Genomic DNA, 26,268 nt, shown 5'->3' on the forward strand with positions numbered 1-26,268 from the left:
ATATATATATATATATATATATATATATATATATATATATATATATACTTTTTCAGACATTGTTAAATATTTTAACAACTCTGACAGCCCAAGCTGGTGGACAAAAGACCACACTCATCTGTCTCTCCCTCCCTGGGAGTCACACAGGGAAAGGGTAAAAAGACCATGCCAGGCACAGATGCCCCTCTGATCCCTTTCACTTTGGACTCCACCCTGGCTGGGTAGGCTTATGTGATGTGATGGAGAGGGATTTTGGAGCTAGTGACTTGGATACAAAGTTGCTAATATAGAACCACCCAGATTCTAGCCTCAGCAGCCACATACAAAAAGGTTTGGTTTTATGGCCCATTTCTACCATGGAGGATGGCCTGTGTCTCTGCCACCACCAGGACACTTACAAGGACTCCCTCATCCTAGGTGAGGATCCCCACTCCAGCTCTTGACAGCTCGCCAGTGAACCACACAGCAATGTCTCAGTCCCAAAACATTCTGCACTCTCACCCCAAGGGAACGCTGTGCTGCCAGGATTGGCCACTCACTGCCCATTCTGTCCCTGGCCATCTGCTCTGTCCCACCCTGCAGCCGGCTTGGGGCTCAGTCCCCAAGGGCTGCTCTCACTCCTGCCCCAGCACACTTCTCCATCACCTCCTGTGATATAACCCTGCCCTTCTAAACCCTATCCCAGCCTAGCAGGAGGGCTCCTAGCGCACTTACTAGGCTGCCTGAAAGTATGCAGTGTAGCTCACTGTGCCCTTGCCTGGGGCTGGGGGTGCCCTAGTCTTTCCTGCTCCCATGCTCCTCCCTCTGGCTTTCCCTGCTTACCCTACCCACTCCTGTCCCCTAACTTCTCCCTGCTCCCTCTCCTGATTCTTGTTCCCTCTGCATGGTCCCCATCTGACTCTTCCTTCATCCCTCTGTTTACTGTTCCTTCTAAATGTTTCTTGTTATTTCTGTCTGTCCCCTGGTCTGTTTCCTGATGCCTCTGTTTATTGCTTCCTCTGATTGTCCCTTGTTCCATGCCTCCTGTTTCTTCTTCCCTCTGACTGATCCCTGATGCCTCTGACTGTCCTGTGTTCCCTTTGACAGCTATTCCTCTAGCTGATCCTTAGTCTGTGGCACCATTCTGGTTGCACCCTAGTCCATCTGGCTGCTCCCTGGTCCTGATGAGCCTTTCTCATTCCTTCTAGTTGACACAGACTGACTGCCCTTTGACTCCTCTGACTTCTTTGTAGACCCAATTCTTCCCTGCTCCTTGGGCAGTCCTGGAAGGCATTTCTAATATGCTCTCATCTGGTGCTCTGCATCTGGTCCATGGACCACTGTCTGTGAAGTGCTGGTCTACCTGGCTCCTAGCCTAGGCTCTTGATCATCAACATATACTACTTCTGTGTGCTTTGTGCCACAGCTGGGTTCTGTACTTTCACCTTCTGCATCACTTGCATTACATCTGACTTTTGACTGGCTCCTTTGGCTGTTTCTTGGGCAGGGTGACCAACTGTCCCAGTTTGCCTAGGACTTTCCCTGTTGTAGCAGTGAAGTTCCACATCCCATGAAGCCCCTATTGCCCTATCTCAGGGAACTCTGGATGCTCCCCAGACTCTCTCTGGCTTCTGCAACTGTCCCTTAACCCCAGTGCCCACTACATGGGGCCTCTGGCTTCGGGAATGGATACTATGCCTTCCAGCTGTTCTCTAGTCCCTCTAGTTGTTCCCAGGTCAGACAGGCTGCTATCCAAACCAGATATATCTTTGATGTCCACTTTGCTGTTCCCTCTGGCTACTCCCCAACCTCTACGACTGTTCCTTGTTGCCTCTGGTGCCCTTGGCTACTCCTCATCCTCAGAGGTCCTTTTGCCTCTCCAACTGTCCCATGGGTCTGTCCCTTTCCTGCCCCTCCAACCTGTTCTACAGCCTCAGCATCTGGTCCCTAGCTTCCTCTGGCTGCTGCATATCCCAGGCTCATCTTTCCCATTTCCCATTTCTGTTCCCCAGTATCTCTGCCTTTCCCCATCCTCTCAGATTCTCCTCTGACCCCTGGTACCTCTTGAAGTGGCTTGTCTGGCAGGCTCTTACCCAGTACACCAAACCTTTTTGCTTTTTCCTTTTAGCTGATTCTTCTGTTTCCTTGTCCCTGTGGATGGTCCCTGTTCCCTCTGGTTGATATCTGGTTCCTCTATTTCCTGGTCCCTCCTCCCATTTTGAGATCCTTCTAATTGTTCTCATATCCTCTGGCTCTTCCTTGCTCCCCACTATTAACACTTCTCCAGCCCCAACTACTGTTTCTTGGTCTCTCTGCTGCTCCTGGCCTCTGGCTCTTGTTTCCCATTTCCTCTGTTTGTTCCACTGATTTCCCACCTGTCCCCTGGGCCCCTTGGCTATCCTCTGTTTCCAGTAAGTGCAACATGGTCCCTCCAGCTGTTCCCTGTGGCTATTCCTCATCCCTCTTTCTCTTACTGACACCTCTGCCTGTTTTCCAGCTTCAGCCACTATTCTTAGCCCAACTGGCTGTTCCTCACCCCTGGGGACATTTTTATTGGTTCCTTGGTATCTCTTCCCATTCCCTGCTCTCTGACATCTAATGAAAAAACTAAGAACCTAACAAATAAATACATGAATAAATAATATTTACCAGGGTCTTAGTCATTTCCGTCTCTTCTTGCAAATGGGCAGAGGTCTATGGTTGGGAAGGAAGACATGAATGGAGAAATGTGCCTTGCAGAGATCAGAATCATTCATCTAGAAATTTCCACACATTGGCTGGGCAAGAGGCCATGTGCAGAAGGACTTGGGAGGACCACATTGTTGTGGCCCCAACCTGTGGGTCTGTGACTGATATGATGGAGAAGAGCCTGGACAAGGACAATTTTCCAAGAGTGGAAGTGCCCTACTGTTAGGCAGCAAATCGTTTACCATTCAATGTCCCTATACCTTTGACTCAAAATATAATTTCAGTGACTTGGGCAAAAAGATTTAAGTGTAAGAATTTCACCATAGCAGTTTTCATCACAACAGAAAACCTAGAACACCCTAAATTCACATATAGTGGATTGGTTAAATTAAATATAGTTTATCCATAGGATATAGTTTATCCTATGCATCATGTGTGTGTGAAGAAAAATATTTACTGCCTAGAAAATTATATTAAACTGCCAAGTTAAAAAGGAGACAACCAAATACTATGATTTCATTTTTAAACTTGAGCTATATAATGTATATGTGTGTGGTATGTATGTACACTCACAGCCCCACATGTATACCCACATACATGCACATACAAAGGAAAAAAAAACTGTAAGGAACTATAGCTAAATGTTAACAATGATTAACTTTGGCTAATGCTGGAATTATAAGTAATGTTTTATTCTCTTGTATTTGCTTACCTGTATTTTCTAACATTATATTGTGAAATAATGCAATTATGAAATAGTAAACATCAAAATAATTTTTTAAAGTTTAATATTATCCTAATGACCACATGACCCTGAGCCCCTGTGACAACGAGCCTGTCCCCAGAGGTGACAGCATCCACAGGACAGTCGGAAAGAGGGAGCTGTGGGGCAAGGTCTGGTTCCCTCATCATCTTGCTCTGTTTACAGAATCTCAAGGGGAACTTTTAGTGGGAAACTTGGTCTTGGCTATTGTGTGGTGACGGTGGAAGACATGGTCAGGAGACAAGGTTCCAGTCCACTGCTGTCACTCACAATCCCAGAGGCCTGGGCAAGTCATGTACCTTCTCAGGCCACTTTACTCATCTTTGAGAGGAGGAGGAAGCAGAAGGGCCCTAGAGACTGTGGTCACCCTACTACCCTGCCATTCTCTAAGTTCCAAAGAAAGGGGATTTTTCTGCCCTAGATCAGGATAGAGGAGAAATCAGCAAGTCCCCAAGGATCAGGGGAAAGCAGGCTCTGGTAGGGATCAGCTGAGTGTGTGCACAGAGCCAGTGAGGACTGAAGGGCCTGTGCTGGGCGTCAGGGGGTAGCGTCTCCCTGGCTGGGGCCGGTGGTCACCCCTACCCAGACCTCGCTCGCAGACACCCTGCAGGGAGCTGCCTCCCCCTCCTCTAGGCGGTGGGGCTGACCCTCCCAACCCACCTTTCCTCCATTGGCTGCATCACATTTTCCACTGAAACAGGAAGGGCTCTGGATGTGGGACACCAGCCACGTGGTGCTCACGCAGCAGGAGGATGGTGACCTGTCTCAGGGACACCAAGTCCGGAATTTGCCCCTCCTGTGACACACTTGCCCCTGCCCTGAGTCCCTAGTGACAGGTCGGGGCCATCTCCTCACTGAATAAACTCCTGTCCCTTGAGCCCTGTCTCTCCTCACCTCACACACACTGCCATGTCCCTCTGCAGCCAGGGCTGGGGACCACTGGGGAGAGCTCCGGTTGGCTGGCATTGTCCCGCTGAGCCTCAACCCTCAGGCTCTCCTGCTGACAACTCCGCTCTTCCCGGTACCCTGAGGCCAGGCGGGTCCGTGGACTCAGCCAGAGCTTCTGGGGCTGGAAGGAAGATCCTGCAGCCTTCACTACGGGGTCTGGCCCAGGGGCTGCGCAGAGACTCCAAGAAACCTGGAAAGACAGTGTCCACGTGGTCAGTCATTCAGCATTCACCCCATAAATGCTTCCTGGGGGCACCAAAGTACAGTTTACAACACTGGATACTGTGGAAGAGAAAAGTTCAGTAATCAACACCAAGTATTAGCATACAATATGGAAAAAAACTCATGAGATTTGGTGTAAAACGAATGAGAGTTTGAATTCCAGCTCTTTTGCATTCTAGCTGGAATCTGGGGAAGCCACTTTAGTCTGAGTTTCTTCACCTTAAAACTGAGGATGGGGGCTTCCCTGGTGGCGCAGTGGTTGGGAGTCCGCCTGCCGATGCAGGGGACACGGGTTCGTGCCCTGGTCCGGGAGGATCCCACATGCCACGGAGCGGCTGGGCCTGCGGGCCATGGCCGCTGAGCCTGTGCGTCCGGAGCCTGTGCTCCGCAACGGGAGAGGCCACAGCAGTGAGAGGCCCGCGTACCGCAAAAAAAACAAACAAACAAAAAACTGAGGATGAAAACACCCATCTCATAGGGCTGTTAGAGTTAAATGACATGATGCTTCAAAAGCACTCCTATTTGGCATCAGGAACACACTCCATTGATATTAAATATTGCTGTTATTATAAGGTGCAAGGAATGTTTTATTCGGTACCTCGTTTAATTTTCACACTCATCCTATGAACTAGGCATTACTTTTGCTATTATTCCCATTTACCATCAGATAGAGCTGTTCATAAATATTAAGAAATTTGCCCCAAGATCTCTTAGATTAGGGGGAAGGACAGGGATTCAAACCCAGGTCTGCCTTGCTCCAAAGTACATTTTCTTAACTACTGTGCCATATGGTATTCGATACGTGGAAGAATCACAATAAACATTATTTCTGTTTCTTGCTGCCTTTAAAGTGCTCTGGCTGAAGGATGACATGTCACATGTGATAAACCAAGCGTCTGTATAATTCAGTGTACATTCTGGGCAACTTATAGAGCCCACCCACCCTCTTCTGCCAAAGATGAAAACATAAACTCTTTGTCCCCTCTCTCCCAATTCCCATCTGGCCCTGAAAGTCAGCATGTCTGCACAGGCTCCTAAATCGGTACCTACACTGCTTGACAAAAACTGTGCCCCAAATGGTGCCATCAACTGGTTTCCATAGGTTCCTCAAATAATCACCAACACAGGCAACACAACCTCAATAGAAAATCAACTATTAATCTGCTCAATGCCCCCTGGATCCAAACCTGACCTCCTATAGGACTCCATAACTCACAGCCCATATGTAGAGTCAATGACTCCCATAAACCCCTCAAATATAGACCTTCCGGTCCATCACATACTAACTCACACAGTCCTGCAATTACTGATGTCTACAGGTCCCAATCAATGACTCCCATAGGGCTCCTAAAACTGTCTCCCAAAGACTTAAAATCCCAGGCTTGCAATCAACCTTTCACCACCTCAGTGTCCCAATCAATAACTCTCATGGACTGACTGATGACTTCAGATACTTTAGATGACTTCAGACCTCCAACTCTTATAAAACCTCAAGAATTTCTATAGAGGTCTCAATCACTTACCAACATATGTCTCTAATTATGTTTCTTCAAGGATTTCCCAAGATTATCACTCACTGACCCAACATGAATAGCATCTATAGGCCCTGGATTATCTAATCCTATTGGACTCTAACTCCGTGATGCCCTCCCACAGAAATCCTCCCAATCCTTTACTCCCAGAGGAACCAAATCAACCCCAAATCTGGTTTGGTATTGAATTTAAAGAATAAAAAGAAAATTTAAAATGCTTCCAGGCAGAAACAGCATGTTATTTACAATGGAAAGGGATCACAATGGCACTAGATTTATTTGCAACAGTAGGAGCCATATTAGAAGAAAACATCTACAAATTATTGAAAGGGACTGCAATCCAAGAATTTTAAACCCACTCTAGCTGAATACCATGCTTCCATTAGAGCAAAAGACAATTTTAGACATACAAGCACTTATAACATTATATGCCAATATTAGAATCTCAGGAGAATACTCAAGGGGATAGTCTAAGCAATTGTAAATTCAAGAGTAACAGAAACCTCAAAATTGGAGGAAAGCAATTTTGAGAAATGATTATTGCAATCGATATATAGTTATAACTGAGTAAAGAAAAATGTATGTAATTGGGCATCTGGAACAAATAAGATTATTACTATTAATAAGTGGAAAAAATTTTAATACCCTGGGGAAATTTACTGAGTGAAATGAGGAGGAGGAAAATTATGCATCTCTTTTACTAGATCCAAATAATATTAAAACATTATTTGGATTTAGAAATAGAGAAAATATAGACAATCACATTTGTAAGGAAGGTGAAGGCAACTACTAGCAGAAATTGATAAAGATAAAACTCCAAACTCTAATTCCAAAATAATAAGAAATTAAGAAATTAGAGGGGAATTAAGAGAAACATGACCAAACCAGCAAAAAAAAAAAAAAAAAAAAAAAAGGAAAAGAGAAAGTGAGGAAATATCAACCACGTAAAATAAATAGTAAACATAAGATTATAGGAGGCATGAAATCAAATATATTAGAATTCAACTAAATTGAATGAGCTGAATTCTGATGTAAAAGATAAGGACTATGGGATTGGGTTAAAAAAATACAGTTGCCACACATCTAAAACAAAAAGACAAAAATGTGAAATGAAGCACTGGACAGAAGTATGCCATGTTATTTGCTACTCTTTCCATTATGGTCAGCATTAGTTATACCTTGTTAGGAAATCGTTGCCTACCTCAGGGTCATAAAGATGTTTAATGTTTTCTTCTAAAAGTTTTACTGTTTTATCTTTCACATTTAGATCTATAGTCTTCCCAGGAAGGATTTGGTGTGTGGTATGTGTTAGGGTCAAGATTCATTTCTTCCATATTGGTGTCAAGATGATCCAGTACCACTTATTAAAAAGAGTACCCCTTGGGCTTCCCTGGTGGCACAGTGGTTGAGAGTCCGCCTGCCAATGCAGGGGACACGGGTTCGTGCCCCGGTCTGGGAAGATCCCACATGCCGCGGAGAGACTGGGCCCGTGAGCCATGGCCGCTGAGCCTGCACGTCCGGAGCCTGTGCTCCGCAATGGGAGAGGCCACAACAGTGAGAGGCCCGCGTACCGAAAAAAAAAAAAAATATTACCCTTTTTCCAGGTTGCCTTGTGACGATATATGTGGGAGTCCATTCCCAAACTCTGTATTCCCATTGGTCTATTTGTCTATTCTTGGACCAGTACTACACTGTCTTAATTAATGTGCTTCATATTAAGCTTTGATATCTGGTAGAGTAAAAGATTATTAAGTTGGATTGCATTAAAAGTAAGGACCTCTGTTCATGAGAAGACAAAATTAAGAGCATAAAGGCAAATCTCACAGTGGGAGAAGATAATTGCAATACCTGTATCTGACAAACAACTCATATCTCAAATATATTAAGAATTCCTAGAAATCAATCAGAACGATAGAAGAAGAACACAAGGATCAGACACTTCACAAAGAAGATATCCAAATGGCAAATAAGCATAGGAAAAGATGCTCAAATTCATAAGTTAGCAAGAAAATATAAGCTACAGATACTCATCCACATCCACCAGAAATGGCTTAAATGAAAAAGATTGAAAATAACCAAGAGCTGGCAAGGTTGTAGAGCAACTGAAACTCATAAATTGTTTTTTAGGAGCATAATATACTATAAACACTTTGGAAAACTGTTTGGTATTATTTGTTAAAGCTGAACATATGCTTTATATCCTATGACCCAGCTATTCCATCGAAGCATTTACTCAAGAGAAATGCGAACATATGTTTACCAAAAGACAGGTATGATGATGGTCACAGTGGCTTTATTCAAAACTGAAAAGTATGCAAATGCCCATCAGCATTAGAATGGATAAGCAACTTGTCCTTTATTAATACAAGGAATTAATACACAGCAACGAGAATCAACAACTGCTATACACAACATGCACAAATCTTATCTCATGAACATTATATTGGCCAAAGAAGCCAGACCTGAAAGAGCAATGAATCAATACTATATGATTACATTTCTATACATTTCAAAAACATGTAAAACTAATCCATATTGTTAAAAGTTAGGATATTGATACCCCTTGGAAGGAAGTTAGTGATTGGAAAGGAACACAGGAGGGCTTCTTGAGTGTTAGGAATGTTTTATTTCTTGATCTAGGTGGCTGGTTGTGCAGGTTTGTTCAGTCTTTTAAAATATCATCAAGCTAAACATGCATAATGTGTGCACTTTTCTGTATTATAATTCAATAAAGATTTTAAAAATATATAATACCCCAGACAAATGCAAGAAAATGAAAGTAGGTCTAGAAATATAATTATTGAGGTGGAAATTAAGGTCCAAGGTGCACAATAGATTAACAAAAAGGGAGTCTCTTTTAATATAAAATATACAATAAAGAAGTGATAACTTGCATAAACCTTTAGGGTCATTCAACATATACAAATAAAACCAGCACAAATGCATGGAACCACGTGAAGTCTTAAAAATCATAATTATGAGGACTTCCTCTTCCGGAGATGAAGTAGATATAATTTTATCTATTCTTCCTGCTAAATACAGCTGAAAACTCTGGACATTATCTAGAAAACATAGGAAAACTCTGAAAGGTGGAATGAAGAAGGCAGACTGGCTAAGGATCGTAAGACCTAAAAAAATGACATGGCAAAAAAAAAAATGACATGGCAGTGAGTTCTCTGGGTTATCCCTTAGCCTCATATAGCCTAGACTAGGTGCTGGAGAAGCTACAACCCAGAAAGGCCAATGGGTACAGACAAAAACTGCCCCAAGAAAGCCTGCTCTCTCTAGTCAAAGGACCAGGAAAGGGGCAGTCTAGCAAGATAGAAAACTTTCAGACAATGATGGCTCTACTCAAGCCAAACACAGAAAACACTGCAGCCCCAGCCCCACGACTAACAGCAAGGCCAAGTGGATCCAAGCCTAGACTTCTACACTTGTCAGACTGTAAGAAGGCACCCCCAGGCCCCAGCCCCCTGCCAGGGTGGTGTCAGAGAAAGCTTAATAGGGTGCTGTATCTTTCTTTCCTTGCTGGGAAATAACAACTGCCTTCTCCTCCCCTACCTGTAGGTAACAGTGGATACCAAGGGAAGCAGTGATGAGGTGCCTACCCCCTCCCAGCCAGGGTGGTATCAGCAGAAGCCTAGTGGGGAGGTGGAACCCCCACCCTCACTGAACAATAACAAGGAGTCCCCTGGCAAAAAAAAAAAAAAAAAAAAAGAGGGCAAGCGAGAACTTGGACTTCCAACCCACCTGTCAATAACAAATGTCACCTGTGATGTGACATTTCCCTTCACCAAACAGCTCTGTCAAAGAAAGCCTGATAAAACATAAGAGTCAAATAAATTCTAGAACCTCATAATATAATACCCAAAATGTCCTGGACATACTAAAAAAAAATCAAGTGTCATTAGAGAAATGCAAATCAAAACTACAATGAGGTATCACCTCACACCAGTCAGAATGGCCATCATCAAAAAGTCTACAAACAATAAATGCTGGAGAGGGTGTGGAGAAAAGGAACCCTCCTACACTGTTGGTGGGAATGTAAATTGGTACAGCTACTATGGAGAACAGTACGGAGGTTCCTTAAAAAACTACAAATAGAACTACCATATGACCCAGCAATCCCACTACTGGGCATATACCCTGGGAAAACCATAATTCAAAAAGACACAGGCACCCCAATGTTCATTACAGCACTATTTACAATAGCCAAGACATGGAAGCAACCTAAGTGCCCATTGACAGATGAATCGATAAAGAAGATGTGGTACATATATACAATGGAATATTACTCAGCCATAAAAAAGAATGAAATAATGTCATTTGCAACAACATGGATGGACCTAGAGATTATCATACTAAGTGAAGTAAGTCACACGGAGAAAGACAAATAACATATGATATCACTTATATGTGGAATCTAAAAATTAATTCAAATGAATCTGTATACAAAACAGAAACAGACTCACAGACATAGAAAACACACTTATGGTTACAAAAGTGGAAAGGTGGGGGGGAGGGATAAATTAGGAGGTTGGGATTAACATATACACAATACTATACATAAAATAGATAATCAACAAGGACCTACTGTATAGCACAGGGAACTCTACTTAATACTCTGTAATAGCCTATATGGGAAAAGAATCTGAAAAAGAGTAGGCATATGTAAATTATAACTGAATCACTTTGCTGTACAACTGAAATTAACACAACATTGTAAATCAACTATACACCAATATAAAATTTTAAAAATTTTAAAAAGAAAGAAAAACATCAAAGCTAAGAAAAGGGGAAGAATACATATGAGCTTCACTTGTGTTCAGGAAAAAAAATAAGATGTCATACTAAGAACCAGGTAAATCTCAACTTGAATGAGAAAAGACAATGAGGATGGCGGAAGAGTAAGACATGGAGATCACCTTCCTCCTCACAAATAGATCAGAAATACATCTACATGTGAACAACTCCTACAGAACACCTACTAAACACTGGCAGAAGACCTCAGAACTCCCAAAGGCAAGAAACTCCCCATGTACCTGGGTAGGGCAAAGGAAAAAGAAAAAACAGAGACAAAAGAATAGGGATGGGACCTGCACCAGTGGGAGGGAGTTGTGAAGGAGGAAAGGTTTCCACACACTAGGAAGCTCCTTGTGGGCAGAGACTGCAGGTGGCGGAGGGGGAAAGCTTAGGAGCCACGGAGGAGAGTGCAGGAACAGGGGTGTGGAGGGCAAAGCAGAGAGATTTCCGCACAGAGGATCAGTGCCAACCAGCACTCACCAGCCAGAGGCTAGTCTTCTCACCCGCCGGGGCGGGCGGGGGCTGGGAGCTGAGGCTCGGGCTTCGGAGGTCGGATCCCAGGGAGAGGACTGGGGTTGGCTGTGTGAACACAGCCTGAAGGGGGCTAGTGCGCCACAGCTAGCCATGAGGGAGTCCAGGAAAAAGTCTAGAGTTGCCGAAGAGGCAAGAATCTTTTTCTTGCCTCTTTGTTTCCTGGTGCGTGAGGAGAGGGGATTCAGAGTGCTGCCTAAATGAGCTCCAGAGAAGGGCGCGAGCCGTGGCTATCAGCGTGGACCCCAGAGACAGGCATGAGACACTAAGGCCACTGCTGCGGCCACCAAGAAGCCTGTGTGCAAGCACAGGTCACTGTCCACACCTCCCCTCCCAGGAGCCTGTGCAGCCCGCCACTGCCAGGGTCCCGTGATCCAAGGACAACTTCCCCGGGAGAACACACGGTGAGCCTCAGGCTGGTGCAACATCACGCCGGCCTCTGCCACAGCAGGCTTGCCCCGCATCTATACCCTTCCCTCCTCCCGGCCTGAGTGAGCCAGAGCCCCCGAATCAGCTGCTCCTTTAACCCCGTCCTGTCTGAGCGAAGAACAGATGCCCTCAGGCGACCTACACGCAGAGGCGGGGCCAAATCCAAAGCTGAACCCCAGGAGCTGTGCAAACAAAGAAGAGAAAGGGAAATCTCTCCCAGCAATCTCAGGAGCAGTGGATTAAATCACCACAATCAACTGGATGTACCCTGATCCTGTGGAATACCTGAATAGACAACAAATCATCCCAAACTGAGGAGGTGGACTTTGGGAGCAACGATATATATATATTTTTTCTCTTTTTCTCTTTTTGTGAGTGTGTATGTGTATGCTTCTGTGTGTGATTTTGTCTGTATAGCTTTGCTTTTACCATTTGTCCTGGGTTCTATTTGTCTGGTTTTTTATTTTTTTTAGTACACTTTTTAGCGCTTGTTATCATTGGTGGATTTGTTTTTTGGTTTGGTTGCTCTCTTCTTTCTTTTTTTTAATTACTTAAATTTTTTATTTTAATAACTTTATTTTATCTTATTTTATTTTATTTTACCTTCCTCTTTCTTTCTTTCTTTTTTTCTCACTTTTATTCTGAGCCGTGTAGATGACAGGCTCTTGGTGCTCCAGTCAGGCATCAGGGCTGGGCCTCTGAGGTGGGAGAGCCAAGTTCAGGACATTGGTCCACCAGAGACCTCACAGCTCCACGTAATATCAAACGGTGAAAATCTCCCAGAGATCTCAATCTCAACCAAGACACAGCTCCACTCAATGACCAGCAAGCTACTATGCCAAACAACTAGCAAAACAGGAACACAACCCCACCCATTAGCAGAGAGGCTGCCTAAAATCATAATAAGGTCACAGACACCCCAAAACACACCACCAAACGTGGACCTGCCCACCAGAAAGAAAAGATCCAGCCTCATCCACCAGAACACAGGCACTAGTCCCCTCCACCAGGAAGCCTACACAACCCACTGAACCAACCTTAGCCACTGGGGGCAGAAACCAAAAACAATGGTAACTATGAACCTGCAGCCTGCGAAAAGGAGACCCCAAACACAGTAAGATAAGCAAAATGAGAAGACAGAGAAACACACAGCAGATGAAGAAGCAAGGTAAAAACCCACCAGACCTAACAAATGAAGAGGAAATAGGCAGTCTACATGAAAAAGAATTCAGAATGATAGTAAAGATGGTCCAGAATCTTGGAAATAGGATGGAGAAAATACAAGAAACGTTTAACAAGAACCTAGAAGAACTAAAGAACAAAAAAACAATGATGAACAATACAATAAATGAACTTAAAAAATTCTCTAGAAAGGATCACTAGCTAACTGAGGCAGAACAACGGATAAGTGACCTGGAAGATAAAATAGTGGAAATAAACTACTGTAGAGCAGAATAAAGAAAAAAGAATGAAAAGAATTGAGGACAGTCTCAGAGACCTCTGGGAGAACATTAAATGCACCAACATTTGAATTATAGGGGTCCCAGAAGAAGAAGAGAAAAAGAAAGGGACTGAGAAAATATTTGAAGAGATTATAGTTGAAAATTTCCCTAATATGGGAAAGGAAATAGTTAATCAAGTCCAGGAAGCACAGAGAGTCCTATTCAGGAAAAATCCAAGTAGAAACATGCCAAGACACATATTAATCAAACTATCAAAAATTAAATACAAAGAAAAATTAAAAGCAGCAAGGGAAAAACAACAAATAACATGCAAGGGAATCCCAATAGGTTAACAGCTGATCTTTCAGCAGAAACTCTGCAAGCCAGAAGGGAGTGGCAGGTCATATTTAAAGTGATGAAAAGGAAAAACCTAAAACCAAGATTACTCTACTCAGCAAGGATCTCATTCAGATTTGACGGAGAAATTAAAATCTTTACAGACAATCAAAAGCTAAGAGAATTCAGCACCACCAAACCAGCTTTACAACAAATGCTAAAGGAACTTCCCTAGGCAGGAAACACAAGAGAAGGAAAAGATCTACAATAACAAACCCAAAACAATTAAGAAAATGGTAATAGGAACATACATATGGATAATTACCTTAAATGTAAATGGGTAAATGCTCCAACCAAAAGACATATACTGGCTGAATGGATACAAAAACAAGACCCCTATATATGCTGTCTACAAGAGACACACTTCAGACCTAGGGACACATACAGACTGAAAGTGAGGGGATGGAAAAAGATATTCCATGCAAATGGAAATCAAGAGAAAGCTGGAGTAGCAATTCTCATATCAGAAAAAATAGACTTTAAAATAAGACTAGTACAAGAGACAAAGAAGGACACTACATAATGACCAAGGGATCAACCCAAGAAGATATAACAATTGTAACTACTTATGCACCCAACATAGGAGCACCTCAATACATAAGGCAAATACTAACAGCCATAAAAGGGGAAATCGACAGTAACACAATCATACTAGGGGACGTTAATACCCCACTTTCACCAATGGACCGATCATCCAAAATGAAAATAAATAAGGAAACACAAGCTTTAAATGATATATTAAACAAGGTGGACTTGATTGATATTTATAGGACATTCCATCCAAAAACAACAGAATATATTTTCTTCTCAAGTGCTCATGGAACATTCTCCAGGATAGATCATATCTTGAGTCACAAATCAAGCCTTGGTAAATTTAAGAAAATTGAAATCGTATAAAGAATATTTTCTGACCACAACGCTATGAGATTAGACACCAATTACAGGAAAAAATCTGTAAAAAATACAAACACATGGAGGCTAAACAATACAGTACTTAATAACCAAGAGATCACTGAGGAAATCAAAAAGTACCTAGAAACAAATGACAATGAAGACACGACGACCCAAAACCTATGGGATGCAGCAAAAGCAGTTCTAAGAGGGAAGTTTATAGCAATACAATCCTACCTCAAGAAACAAGAAATATCTCAAATAAACAACCTAACCTTACACCTAAAGCAATTAGAGAAAGAAGAACAGAAAAACCCCAAAGTTAGCAGAAGGCAAGAAATCATAAAGATCAGATCAGAAATAAATGAAAAAGAAATGAAGGAAACGATAGCAAAGATCAATAAAACTAAAAGCTGGTTCTTTGAGAAGATAAACAAAATTGATAAACCATTAGCCAGACTCATCAAGAAAAAAAGGGACAAGAGTAAAATCAATAGAATTAGAAATGAAAAAGGAGAAGTAACAACTGACACTGCAGAAATACAAAGGATCAGGAGAGATTCCTGCAGCAATTATATGGCAATAAAATGGACAACCTGAAAGAAATGGACAAATTCTCAGAAATGCACAACCTTCCGAGACTGAGGCAGGAAGAAATAGAAAATGTGAACAGACCAAACACAAGCACTGCAATTGAAACTGTGATTAAAAATCTTCCAACCAACAAAAGCCCAGGACCATATGGCTTCACAGGTGAATTCTACCAAACATTTAGAGAAGAGCTAACACCTATCCTTCTCAAACTCTTCCAAAGTATAGCAGAGGGAGGAACACTCCCAAACTCATTCTATGAGGCCACCATCACCCTGATACCAAAACCAGACAAAGATGTCAAAGAGAAAGAAAACTACAGGCCAATATCACTGATGAACATAGATGCAAAAATCCTCAACAAAATACTAGCAAACAGAATCCAACAGCACATTAAAAGGATCATACACCATGAACAAGTGGGGTTTATCCCAGGAATGCAAGGATTCTTCAATATACACATATTAACCAATGTGATACACCATATTAACAAATTGAAGGAGAAAAACTATATGATCATCTCAATAGATGCAGAGAAAGCTTTCTACAAAATTCAACACCCATTAATCATAAAAACCCTCCAGAAAGTAGGCATAGAGGGAACTTTCCTCAACATAATAAAGGCCATATATGACAAACCCATAGTCAACATTGTTCTCAATGGTGAGAAACTAAAACCATTTCCACTAAGATGAGGAACAAGACAAAGTTGCCCACTCTCACCACTATTATTTAACATAGTTTTGGAAGTTTTACCCACAGCAATCAGAGAAGAAAAAGCAATAAAAGGAATCCAAATTGGAAAAGAAGAAGTAAAGCTGTCACTGTTTGCAGATGACATGACACTATACATAGAGAATCCTAAAGATGCTACCAAAAAATTACTAGAGCTAACCAAAGAATTTGGTGAAGTAGCAGGATACAAAATTAATGCACAGAAATCTCTGGCATTCCTATACACTAATGATGAAAAATCTGAAAGTGAAATTAAGAAAACACTCCCATTTACCACTGCAACAAAAAGAATAAAATACCTTGGAATAAACCTACCTAAGGAGACAAAAGACCTGTATACAGAAAATTATAAGACACTGATGAAAGAAATTAAAGATGATACAAACAGATGGAGAGATATACCATGTTCTTGGATCAGAAGAATCAACATTGTGAAAATGCCTATACTACCCAAAGCAATCTACAGATTCAGTGCAATCCCTGCCAAACTACCACTGGCATTTTTTACAGAACTAGAACAAAAAATTTCACAATTTGTATGGAAACACAAAAGACCCCGCATAGCCAAAGCAATCTTGAGAAAGAAAAATGGAGCTGAAGGAATCAGGCTCCCTGACTTCAGACAATACTACAAAGCTACAGTAATCAAGACAGTATGGTACTGGCACAAAAACAGAAATATAGATCAATGGAACAGGATAGAAAGCCCAGAGAAAAACCCACGCACATATGATCACCTTATCTTTGATAAAGGAGGCAAAAATATACAGTGGAGAAAAGACAGCCTCTTCAATAAGTGGTGCTGGGAAAAGTGGACAGTTACATGTAAAAGTATGAGATTAGAACACTCCCTAACACCATACACAAAAATAAGCTCAAAGTGGATTAAAGACCTAAATATAAGGCCAGACACTATCAAACTCTTAGAGGAAAACATAGGCAGAACACTCTATGACATAAATCACAGCAAGATCCTTTTTGACCCACCTCCTAGAGAAATGGAAATAAAAACAAAAATAAACAAATGGGACCTAATGAAACGTCAAAGCTTTTGCACAGCAAAGGAAACCATAAACAAGACCAAAAGACAACCCTCAGAATGGGAGAAAATATTTGCAAATGAAGCAACTGACAAAGGATTAATCTCCAAAATTTACAAGCAGCTCATGTAGCTGAATAACAAAAAAACAAACAACCCAATCCAAAAATGGGCAGAAGACCTAAATAGACATTTCTCCAAAGAAGATATACAGATTGCCAAAAAACACATGAAAGAATGCTCAACATCATTAATCATTAGCGAAATGCAAATCAAAACTACAATGAGATATCATCTCACACCAGTCAGAATGGCCATCATCAAAAAAATCTAGAAACAAATGCTGGAGAGGGTGTGGAGAAAAGGAAACACTCTTGCACTGCTGGTGGGAATGTGAATTGGTACAGCCACTATGGAGAACAGTATGGAGGTTCCTTAAAAAACTACAAATAGAACTACCATATGACCCAGCAATCCCACTACTGGGCATATGCCCTGAGAAAACCATAATTCAAAAGGAGTCATGTACCACAATGTTCATTGCAGCTCTATTTACAATAGCCAGGAGATGGAAGCAACCTAAGTGTCCATCACTGGATGAATGGATAAAGAAGATGTGGCACATATATACAATGGAATATTACTCAGCCATAAAAAGAAACGAAATTGAGCTATTAGTAGTGAGGTGGATGGACCTAGAGTCTGTCATACAGAGTGAAGTAAGTCAGAAAGAGAAAGACAAATATCATATGCTAACACATATATATGGAATCTAAGGGGAAAATATGTCATGAAGAACCTAGGGGTAAGACGGGAATAAAGATACAGACCTAATAGAGAATGGACTTGAGAATATGGGGAGGGGTATGGTAAGCTGGGACAAAGTGAGAGAGTGGCATGGACATATATACACTACCAAACGTAAAATAGATAGCTAGTGGGAAGCAGCCGCATAGCACAGGGAGATCAGCTCGGTGCTTTTTGACCACCTAGAGGGGTGGGATAGCGAGGGTGGGAGGGAGGGAGATGCAAGAGGGAAGAGATATGGGAACATATGTATATGTATAACTGATTCACTTTGTTATAAAGCAGAAACTAACACACCATTGTAAAGCAATTATACTCCAATAAAGATTAAAAAAAAGAATAAAGTGGGAGAAATAAATCTACCTGATTTCAATACTTTTTATTTAACTATAGGAAGCAAGACAATGTGGTACAGATGAAGGGATAGGCACATAGATTAACGGAACAGATTAGAGGACCCAGAAAAAGCACAGTCAACTAATTTTTTTACAAAGGTACAAAAACAATTCAATGTCTTTTCAACAAATGGTGCTAGAGTAATAGGACACTCATAAGCAACAAAGAAACAAACAAACCAAAATGAAACAAAAACAAAAAATGAATCTCATTCTAAATATCACACTTTATAAAAAATTAACCCAAAATGGATCATAGATTTATATGTAAAATATAAAACTGTTGGAAGACAACAGAAGAGAAAATCATCAGGACTTAGGGCTTAGTGAAGAGTTCTTAGATATGACACCAAAAACATAATCTTTTAAAAAAAAATAGATAAATTTGACTTCATCAAAATTAAAAATTGTGGCTCTACAAAAGACACTCTTAAGAGGATGAAATGACAAGCTTCAGACTGAGAGAAAATATTCACAAACCCCGTATTTGACAAAAGACTCATATCTATAACATAATAAGAACTCTCAAAATTCAACATTGAAGAAACAAACAACCCAATTAGAAAATGGGCAAAAAGGGCTTCCCTGGTGGCGCAGTGGTTGAGAGTCTGCCTGCCGATGCAGGGGACACGGGTTCGTGTCCCAGTCCGGGAAGATCCCACATGCCGCCGAGCAGCTGGGCCGGTGAGCCATGGCCGCTGAGCCTGCGCGTCCGGAGCCTGTGCTCCGCAACGGGAGAGGCCACAACCGTGAGAGGCCCGTGTCTAACGCAAAAAAAAAAAAAAAAAAAAGTAAAGAAAGGAAATGGGCAAAAGACATGAAGAGACATTTCACCAAAGAGAATATATGGAGGGCAAATAAGCACATGAGAATATGTTCAACATCCACAGACAAGCATATTCTAACATCTATATGGAAAGGCACAGCCCCTAGAATAGCTAAACCAGTCCTGAAGAAGAATAAAGTGGGAGAATCACTCTAATAGATATTAAAGCTTACTGCATGGGTACACTAATCAAGACTGTGGTTTTGGCAGAGGGACAGACACAGATCAATGGAACGGAATAGAGGATCCAGAAATAGCCCCACATAAGTATGGCCAACTGATATTTTTTCAAAGATGCAAAACAAGTCAATGGTGCTAGAACAACTGTATATTCAGGGCAAAAAGAACCTCAACCTAAACCTCACTCCTTACACAAAAATTAACTCAAAATGGATCACAGACTTAAATGTAAAATGTAAAACTATAAAATTTTTATGAAAAACATAGGAGAAACTCTTTAGGATTTAGGGCTAGACAGAGTGTGGTATGATAAGAAATATATATTTGGTTTTTGTTCCTGGCACAGATCTCTTAAAAGCCCTGAGATTTCTTACGTGATAGGAGTGATAAGAGCATCTTTTGTTAGTTTGTTATTCCTTACAAGCCCCTTCCAACGATGCCTGAGTTTATGCTGATGAAGGGACTCATGGTGGGTTCTTAGATAATTTTAGGGTGGGGGCTGGTTGCCAAAGGAACCAATCATTTGGTTATAGGGCTTGATTAGAGGGTTGAAACTTTCAGTCCCACTCCCCCCCCAACCTCCCTCCTAGAGAGGGGAGAGGAGCTGGAGATTGAGTTCAATCACCAGTGGCCAATGATTTAATCAATGGGGTCTACATGATGGAACCTCCATATAAACCCCTCCAGAAAAATCCCTAAATAATGAGGTTTGGAGAGCTTCCAGGTTGAACACAGATGTGCTGGGAGGAAGGCATGTCCAGAGAGGGCATGGAAGATCTGTGCCTTTCCCCCCATACCTTGCCCTGTGTATCTCTTCCATCTGGTTGTTTCTGAGTTGTATCCTTTATAATAAACTGGTAAACATAGTGTTTTCCTGATCTCTGTGAGCTATTCTAACAAATTATTGAGCCTGAAGAAGGGGTCCTGGGAACCCCCAATTTATAGCTGGTAAATCAGAAGTATGGGTGGCCTGGGACCTGCAGTGACTGGCATCTGAAGTGGGGGCAGTCTTGTGGGATTGAGCCCTTTAACTTATGGGATCTGATGCTAACTCCAGGTAGGTAGTGTCAAAATTAAATTGAATTATTGGACATTCAGTTGCTCTCAGAGAATCAGAGAATGACAAAGTTTTTAGACTGGACACCAAAAGCATAATCCATAAAAGGAAACACTGATAAATTGGGTCTTGCCAAAAATTTAAAAACTTTTGCTCTGAAAAAGACCAGAGGATGGAAAGGATGAAGAGGATGAAAAGCCAAGCTACTGACTGGGAAAAATACTTGATGACAACATATCTGACAAAAGACTGGTATCTAGAATATGTAAAGAACTCTCAAAACTCAACAGTAAAATCATCCAAACAATTCAATTAGAAAATAGGCAAAACGCATGAACATTTCACCAAAGAGGATCTACAGATGGCAAATAAGCATATGAAAAGGGGTTCCATATTATTTACCAGGGAAATGAAAATGAAAACTACAATGAGATATCACTATACATATGTCAGAATGGCTAAAATAAAAAATAGTGACAACACAAAATGCTGATGAGGTTGCAGAAAAACTGGATCTCTCCTACACTGCTGGTGGGAAACGGTTTGGTAGTTTCTTATAAAACTAAGCATGCAATTCCCATACGGCCCAGAAATAGTACTCTTGAGCATTTATCCCAGAGACATGAAAGCTTATGTTTACACAAAAAATCTGTACATGAATGTTCATAGCAGCTTTACTGGTAATAGCTCAAAACTGGAATCAGTCCAGATGTCCTTCAACAGGCGACTGGTTAAACAAACTGTGGTACATCCACCCCAAGGAGTGCAATTCAACAAGAAAAAGGAATGAACTGTTGATACTCACGCTACTTGGATGGTTTTTAAGAACTTGATACTAAGTGAAAAAAGCCAACCTCAAAAGTTTATATACTGTATGATTTGATTAATATAACAATTTTGAAATGACAAAATTTTAGACATGGAGCACAGGTTAGTGGTTTCCAAGGGTAGTGGAGACAGAAGGGAAATAGGTGTGGTTATAAAAGGGCAACACTAGGGATCCTTGTGATGTTGGAACTATTCAGTATTTTGACTATGGTGATGGATACACAAACCTACACAGGTGATAAAATTGTATAAAACTTGGTACATGCATATACACATACATGTATGAGTAAAACTGGGGAAATCTGGATAAGATGGTTGAATTGTATCAAGGTCAAAATTCTGGTTGGCATATTATACTTTTATTTTGTAAAATGTCACCATTGGAGGAAACTGGGCAAAATGCACAAGGGATCACTGTATTATTTTTTACAACTGCATATGAATCTATATCTCAAAATATATTTTAAGTAAAAAAAATTTTTAAAGGATGTTCAATGTCAATGTTTAAAAAGATGTTCAAAGCTTTTGTACAGTAAAGGAAACCATCGACAAAACAAAAAGACAACCTACTGAATGGGAGAAAATATTTGCAAATGAGGTGACCGATAAGGTATTAATATCCAACATATATAAATAGCTCATACAACTCAATATCAAAAAAAACAAAAAAAAAACAATTAAAAAGTGAGCAGAAGAACTGAATAGACATTTTTCCAAAGAAGAAATGCAGATGGCCAACAGGCACATGAAAAGATGCTCAACATCACTAATCATCAGGGAAATGCAAATCAAAACCACAATGAGATATTACCTCACACCTGTCAGAAGAGCTATTATCAAAAAGTCTACAAATAACAAATGTTGGCAAGCTTGTGGAGAAAAAGGAACCCTTGTACACTGTTGGTAGGAATGTAAACTGGTGTAGCCACTGTGGAAAATGGTATGGAGGTTTCTCAGAAAACTAAAAATAGAACTACCATATGACCCAGCAATTCCACTCCTGGATATATATCTGAAAAAAACAAAAACACTAATTCGAAAAGATACATAAACCCCAATGTTCATAGCAGCACTATTCACAATAGCCAAAACATGGAAACCACCTGTGTCCATCAACAGATGAATAGATAAATAAATATACACACACACACACACACACACACACACACACAATGGAATACTACTCAGCCATAAAAAATAATGAAATTTTGCCATTGCAGCAACCTGGATGAACTTGGAGGGCATTATGCTAAGTGAAATAAGTCAGACAGAGAAAGATAAATACTGTATGATATTGCTTATATGTGGAATCTAAAAAATACAACGAACTAGTGAATAAAACAAAAAAGCAGTGGACTCACAGATATAGAGAACAAACTAGTGGTTACCAGTGTGGGGAAGAGGGGCAATATAGGGGTCTGAGAGTGGGAGGTACAAACTATTGGGTGTAAGATAGGCTCAAAGGTGTATTGTACAACACGGGGAATATAGCCAATATTTTGTAATAACTGTAAGTGGAAAGTAAACTTTTTAAAGTGTACAAAAATAAAAAAAAATTTTTAAAGATGTTCAATGTCATTAGCCATTAAGGAAATGCAAATTAAGACAATGATGATATAATCACTGCACACCTATTAAAACAGCTAAAAATGTTTTAAATAGCAACAATACCAAATTCTGGAGAAAATGCAGAAAAACGATCTCTCATATGTTGTCAGTGGGAATGTAAAGTGGTACAGACACTCTGGAAAACAGTTTGGCAGTTTCTTTAAAAAAGTGACCCAGCAATTGCACTTCTGGGCATTCATTCTAGAGAAATGAAATCTTACATGTACACAAAAATCTGTACAATTGTTCATAGCAATTTTATTTGTAATAGCCCCAAACTGGGGACAACCAAAATGTCCCTCAGTAGATGAATAGTTAAACAAACTGTAGTACATCTATAATATGGAATACTACTCAGCAATAAAAAGAAATGAACTATTGTTACAACGATAGTTGTAAGGATGGTTTTCAAGGACATTATGCTGAATGAAAAAAAAAATCTCAAAGGCCACATACTGTATGGTTCCATTTATGTAACACTCTCAAAATAACAAAATTATAGAGATGGAAAACAGATTATTGGTGGCCAAAGGTTAGGGATGATGGTGGGGGTGAAAAGTACAAAAAGGGTAATAGCTCTGTATATTGATTGTGGTGGTCGTTACACGAATCTACACACATGGCAAAATGACAAGGAATTAGGCACACACATTGTACCAATGTTAAATTTTTATACTGCATTATGATTTTATAAGATGTAACTATTGGGGGGAACTGGGTAAAGGGTACATGGGATTTCTCTGTCTTATATTTGCAACTTCGTCTGAATCTATAATTATTTCATAATAAAGAGTTTTTAAATATCACAATTACGCTGGGAAATTTTATTATAATATAATGGGTCAAGTAGACCAAAAAAAGAAGTAAAGAGGATTTGAAAAATATAATCAGTGCTAGATTTAACTCTGTCCAATTAACATACTCTTCTTTTAGACTCATGGCACAGTTAAAAAAACTTTAAATTGTGTAACTTGGGGCTTCCCTGGTGGCACAGTGGTTGAGAGTCCGCCTGCTGATGCAGGGGACACGGGTTCGTGCCCTGGTCTGGGAAGATCCCACATGCCGTGGAGTGGCTGGGCCCATGAACCATGGCCGCTGAGCCTGCGCATCCAGAGCCTGTGCTCCGCAATGGGAGAGGCCACAACAGTGAGAGGCCAGCGTACTGAAAAAAAAAAAATGTGTAACTTGGACTCAAAGGAAAAAATATTGATATTTCTTAAAAATTAGAGTTTTGGCAGGCTATATTACCAACAATACTACAAAAATCAGAAATATAGAATCAAAATTGCTAAGAGACTATGTCTTAAACATCCTCACCACAGAAAAGAAATGATAATTATGTGACAGGATGGAGGTGTTAGCTAAAGCTACTGTGGTAATCATGTCGTAATTTATAAATTTATAAACATATCAAATCAAAACACTGTATACCTTAAACTTACACAATGTTATACGACAATTATATTTCAATAAAAATGAAATATAGAATAAAAAGATAACCAAATGACCAAACTAGTTTGCAGTTAAGAAATAGTCTCTACAGATACAAACTACTACACATAAAATAGATTATAAGAATTTACTGTATAGCACAGGGAACTATATACAATATCCTGAAATAACCTATAATGGAAAATAATCTGAAAAAATATATATATAACTGAATCACTTTGCTGTACACCTGAAACTAATACAACATTGTAAATCAACTATACTTCAATTAAAAAAAAGAAAGAAAGAAATATTCTCTAAGTAGAGTGATGGTTACTAGGGGCCAGGGGGTGGGGGAAATGGGAAGATGTTGGTCAAAGGGTACAAACTTCCAGTTATAAGATAAACAAGTTCTGAAAATCTAAGGTACAACATGGTGATTATTGCTAATGATACTGTATCATATACTCGAATATTGTCTAGAAAGTAGATCTTAAATGTTCTTATCACACACACACACAAAGTGGTAATTATGTGACATGATGGAAGTGTTAGCTAACACTATGGTGATAATCATTTTGCAATATACAAATGTATCAAATCAACACACTGTACACCTTAAACTTATACAATGTTATATGTCAAGTATGTCTCAATAAAGCTGGGGGAAAAAGAAATATTCTCTAAACATGGCAGGATTGGGACTTCCCTGGTGGTCCAGTGGTTAAGACTCCACGTTTCCATTTCAGGGGGTGCTGGTTCAATCCCTGGTCAGTGAACTAAGATCTCACATGCCACATGGTGCAGCCAATAAATAATTAAACAAACAGACAAACATGGCAGAATTGAAGATAAATTCAATAATAAAATTATAAACTTCATACCTCATTTTGAGACATGGCTAAAGTTATATTTAAGGGACATTTTAGCCTAAAATGTTTTTAATATTTAAAAAGAAAAGCCAAAGATAAATGAATTAAGTGCTAAACTTAAGAAATTAGAAAAAGAAAATAAAATATTCATGAGACACCTAATAAAGGTAAAAGAGAAGGAAATATACATGTACACACACACACACACACACACACACACACACTCACATATCACACATATACTCACACAGTTTTAGGAAAGAAAAAGGAACTACTACCACAGATGTGGAAGTGACCAGAATAATTTAAGCATTATGTGCAGCTCTATGAAAATATAAAATCCCTAGCAAACATAAACCACCAAGGGCTTTACTGGTGGCGCAGTGGTTGAGAGTCCGCCTGCCGATGCAGGGGACACGGGTTCGTGCGCCGGTCCGGGAAGATCCCACATGCCGCAGAGCGTCTGGGCCTGTGAGCCATGGCCGCTGAGCCTGCGTGTCCGGAGCCTGTGCTCCACAACGGGAGAGGCCACAACAGTGAGAAGCCCGTGTACCGAAAAACAAAACAAAACAAAAAACCATAAACCACCAAAATTAAACCCCCCAAAAGAAGAAATCTGTAAAGACCAGTAATCAGAGAAAAAAAAATAATTAAAATTTACCATTTTAAAAGACACCAGTTCTAAGTGTGTTTATAGCTGAACTTTATTTTAAAAAGAAGATAATTTCTATGCCATTTTAACATATAAAAAGATAGAAATCTCCTGAATTCCTTTTAAAAACTGCCATAAGCTTAATACCAACACGTTAAATATAGTACAAAAAAAGAAAAAAGAAAAGAAAACTATAAGCAGTTTTCTTATAGTGGCAAAAATTTTAAATAAAATATTACTAATTCAAATCCAAATGTATCTTATAAGAAAAATTCCCCTTGACCAAACAGAATTCTTCCAGGAAGGCAAAGATGCGGCCACATTACACGTCAATGTAATTCATTACAACAACCAATTAAAGAGAATAATACCATAAGGCTGTTAATATCAAAAAGCATCTGACACAATTCAGGAGCTATTCCTAATAAAAATACAAATTAAAATAAGAACATTAAAGAACTGTGTAAATATTACAACTACTACCCCCAAAATCACCAGATAACATTATGCTAAAAAAAAATGCCCAGATAAAAAGACTTAATATCATTAAAATGGCAATATTCCCCTAAATGTTGTACAGGTTCAACACAATCCCTATCAAAATCCCAGGGGCATTTTTGAAG

General features: G+C 40.2%; 1 protein-coding gene across 2 annotated transcripts in view; it reads right to left on the bottom strand.

Moving 5' to 3' along the window:
* Positions 1 to 26,268, bottom strand: part of ZNF41 (zinc finger protein 41) — a 52,100-nt gene that overhangs the window by 20,367 nt on the left and 5,465 nt on the right. Inside the window, exons 2-3 of one of the 2 annotated variants that reach the window (XM_027091374.1) lie at positions 4,325 to 4,568; positions 2,629 to 2,673 (exon numbers count right to left, since the gene is read on the bottom strand). In XM_027091374.1, coding sequence (XP_026947175.1) covers positions 2,629 to 2,673; positions 4,325 to 4,396 — 117 coding nt within the window. In that variant the 5' untranslated portion in view covers positions 4,397 to 4,568. The remainder of the gene's footprint in view (positions 1 to 2,628; positions 2,674 to 4,324; positions 4,569 to 26,268) is intronic. The other variant, XM_027091375.1, reaches the window with a different exon arrangement.

The sequence above is a fragment of the Aethalodelphis obliquidens genome, unplaced genomic scaffold, assembly GCF_003676395.1.
Source record: "Aethalodelphis obliquidens isolate GAN/ISIS:26980383/991018 unplaced genomic scaffold, ASM367639v1 scaffold71, whole genome shotgun sequence".
In the NCBI taxonomy this organism is placed as follows: domain Eukaryota; kingdom Metazoa; phylum Chordata; class Mammalia; order Artiodactyla; family Delphinidae; genus Aethalodelphis; species Aethalodelphis obliquidens.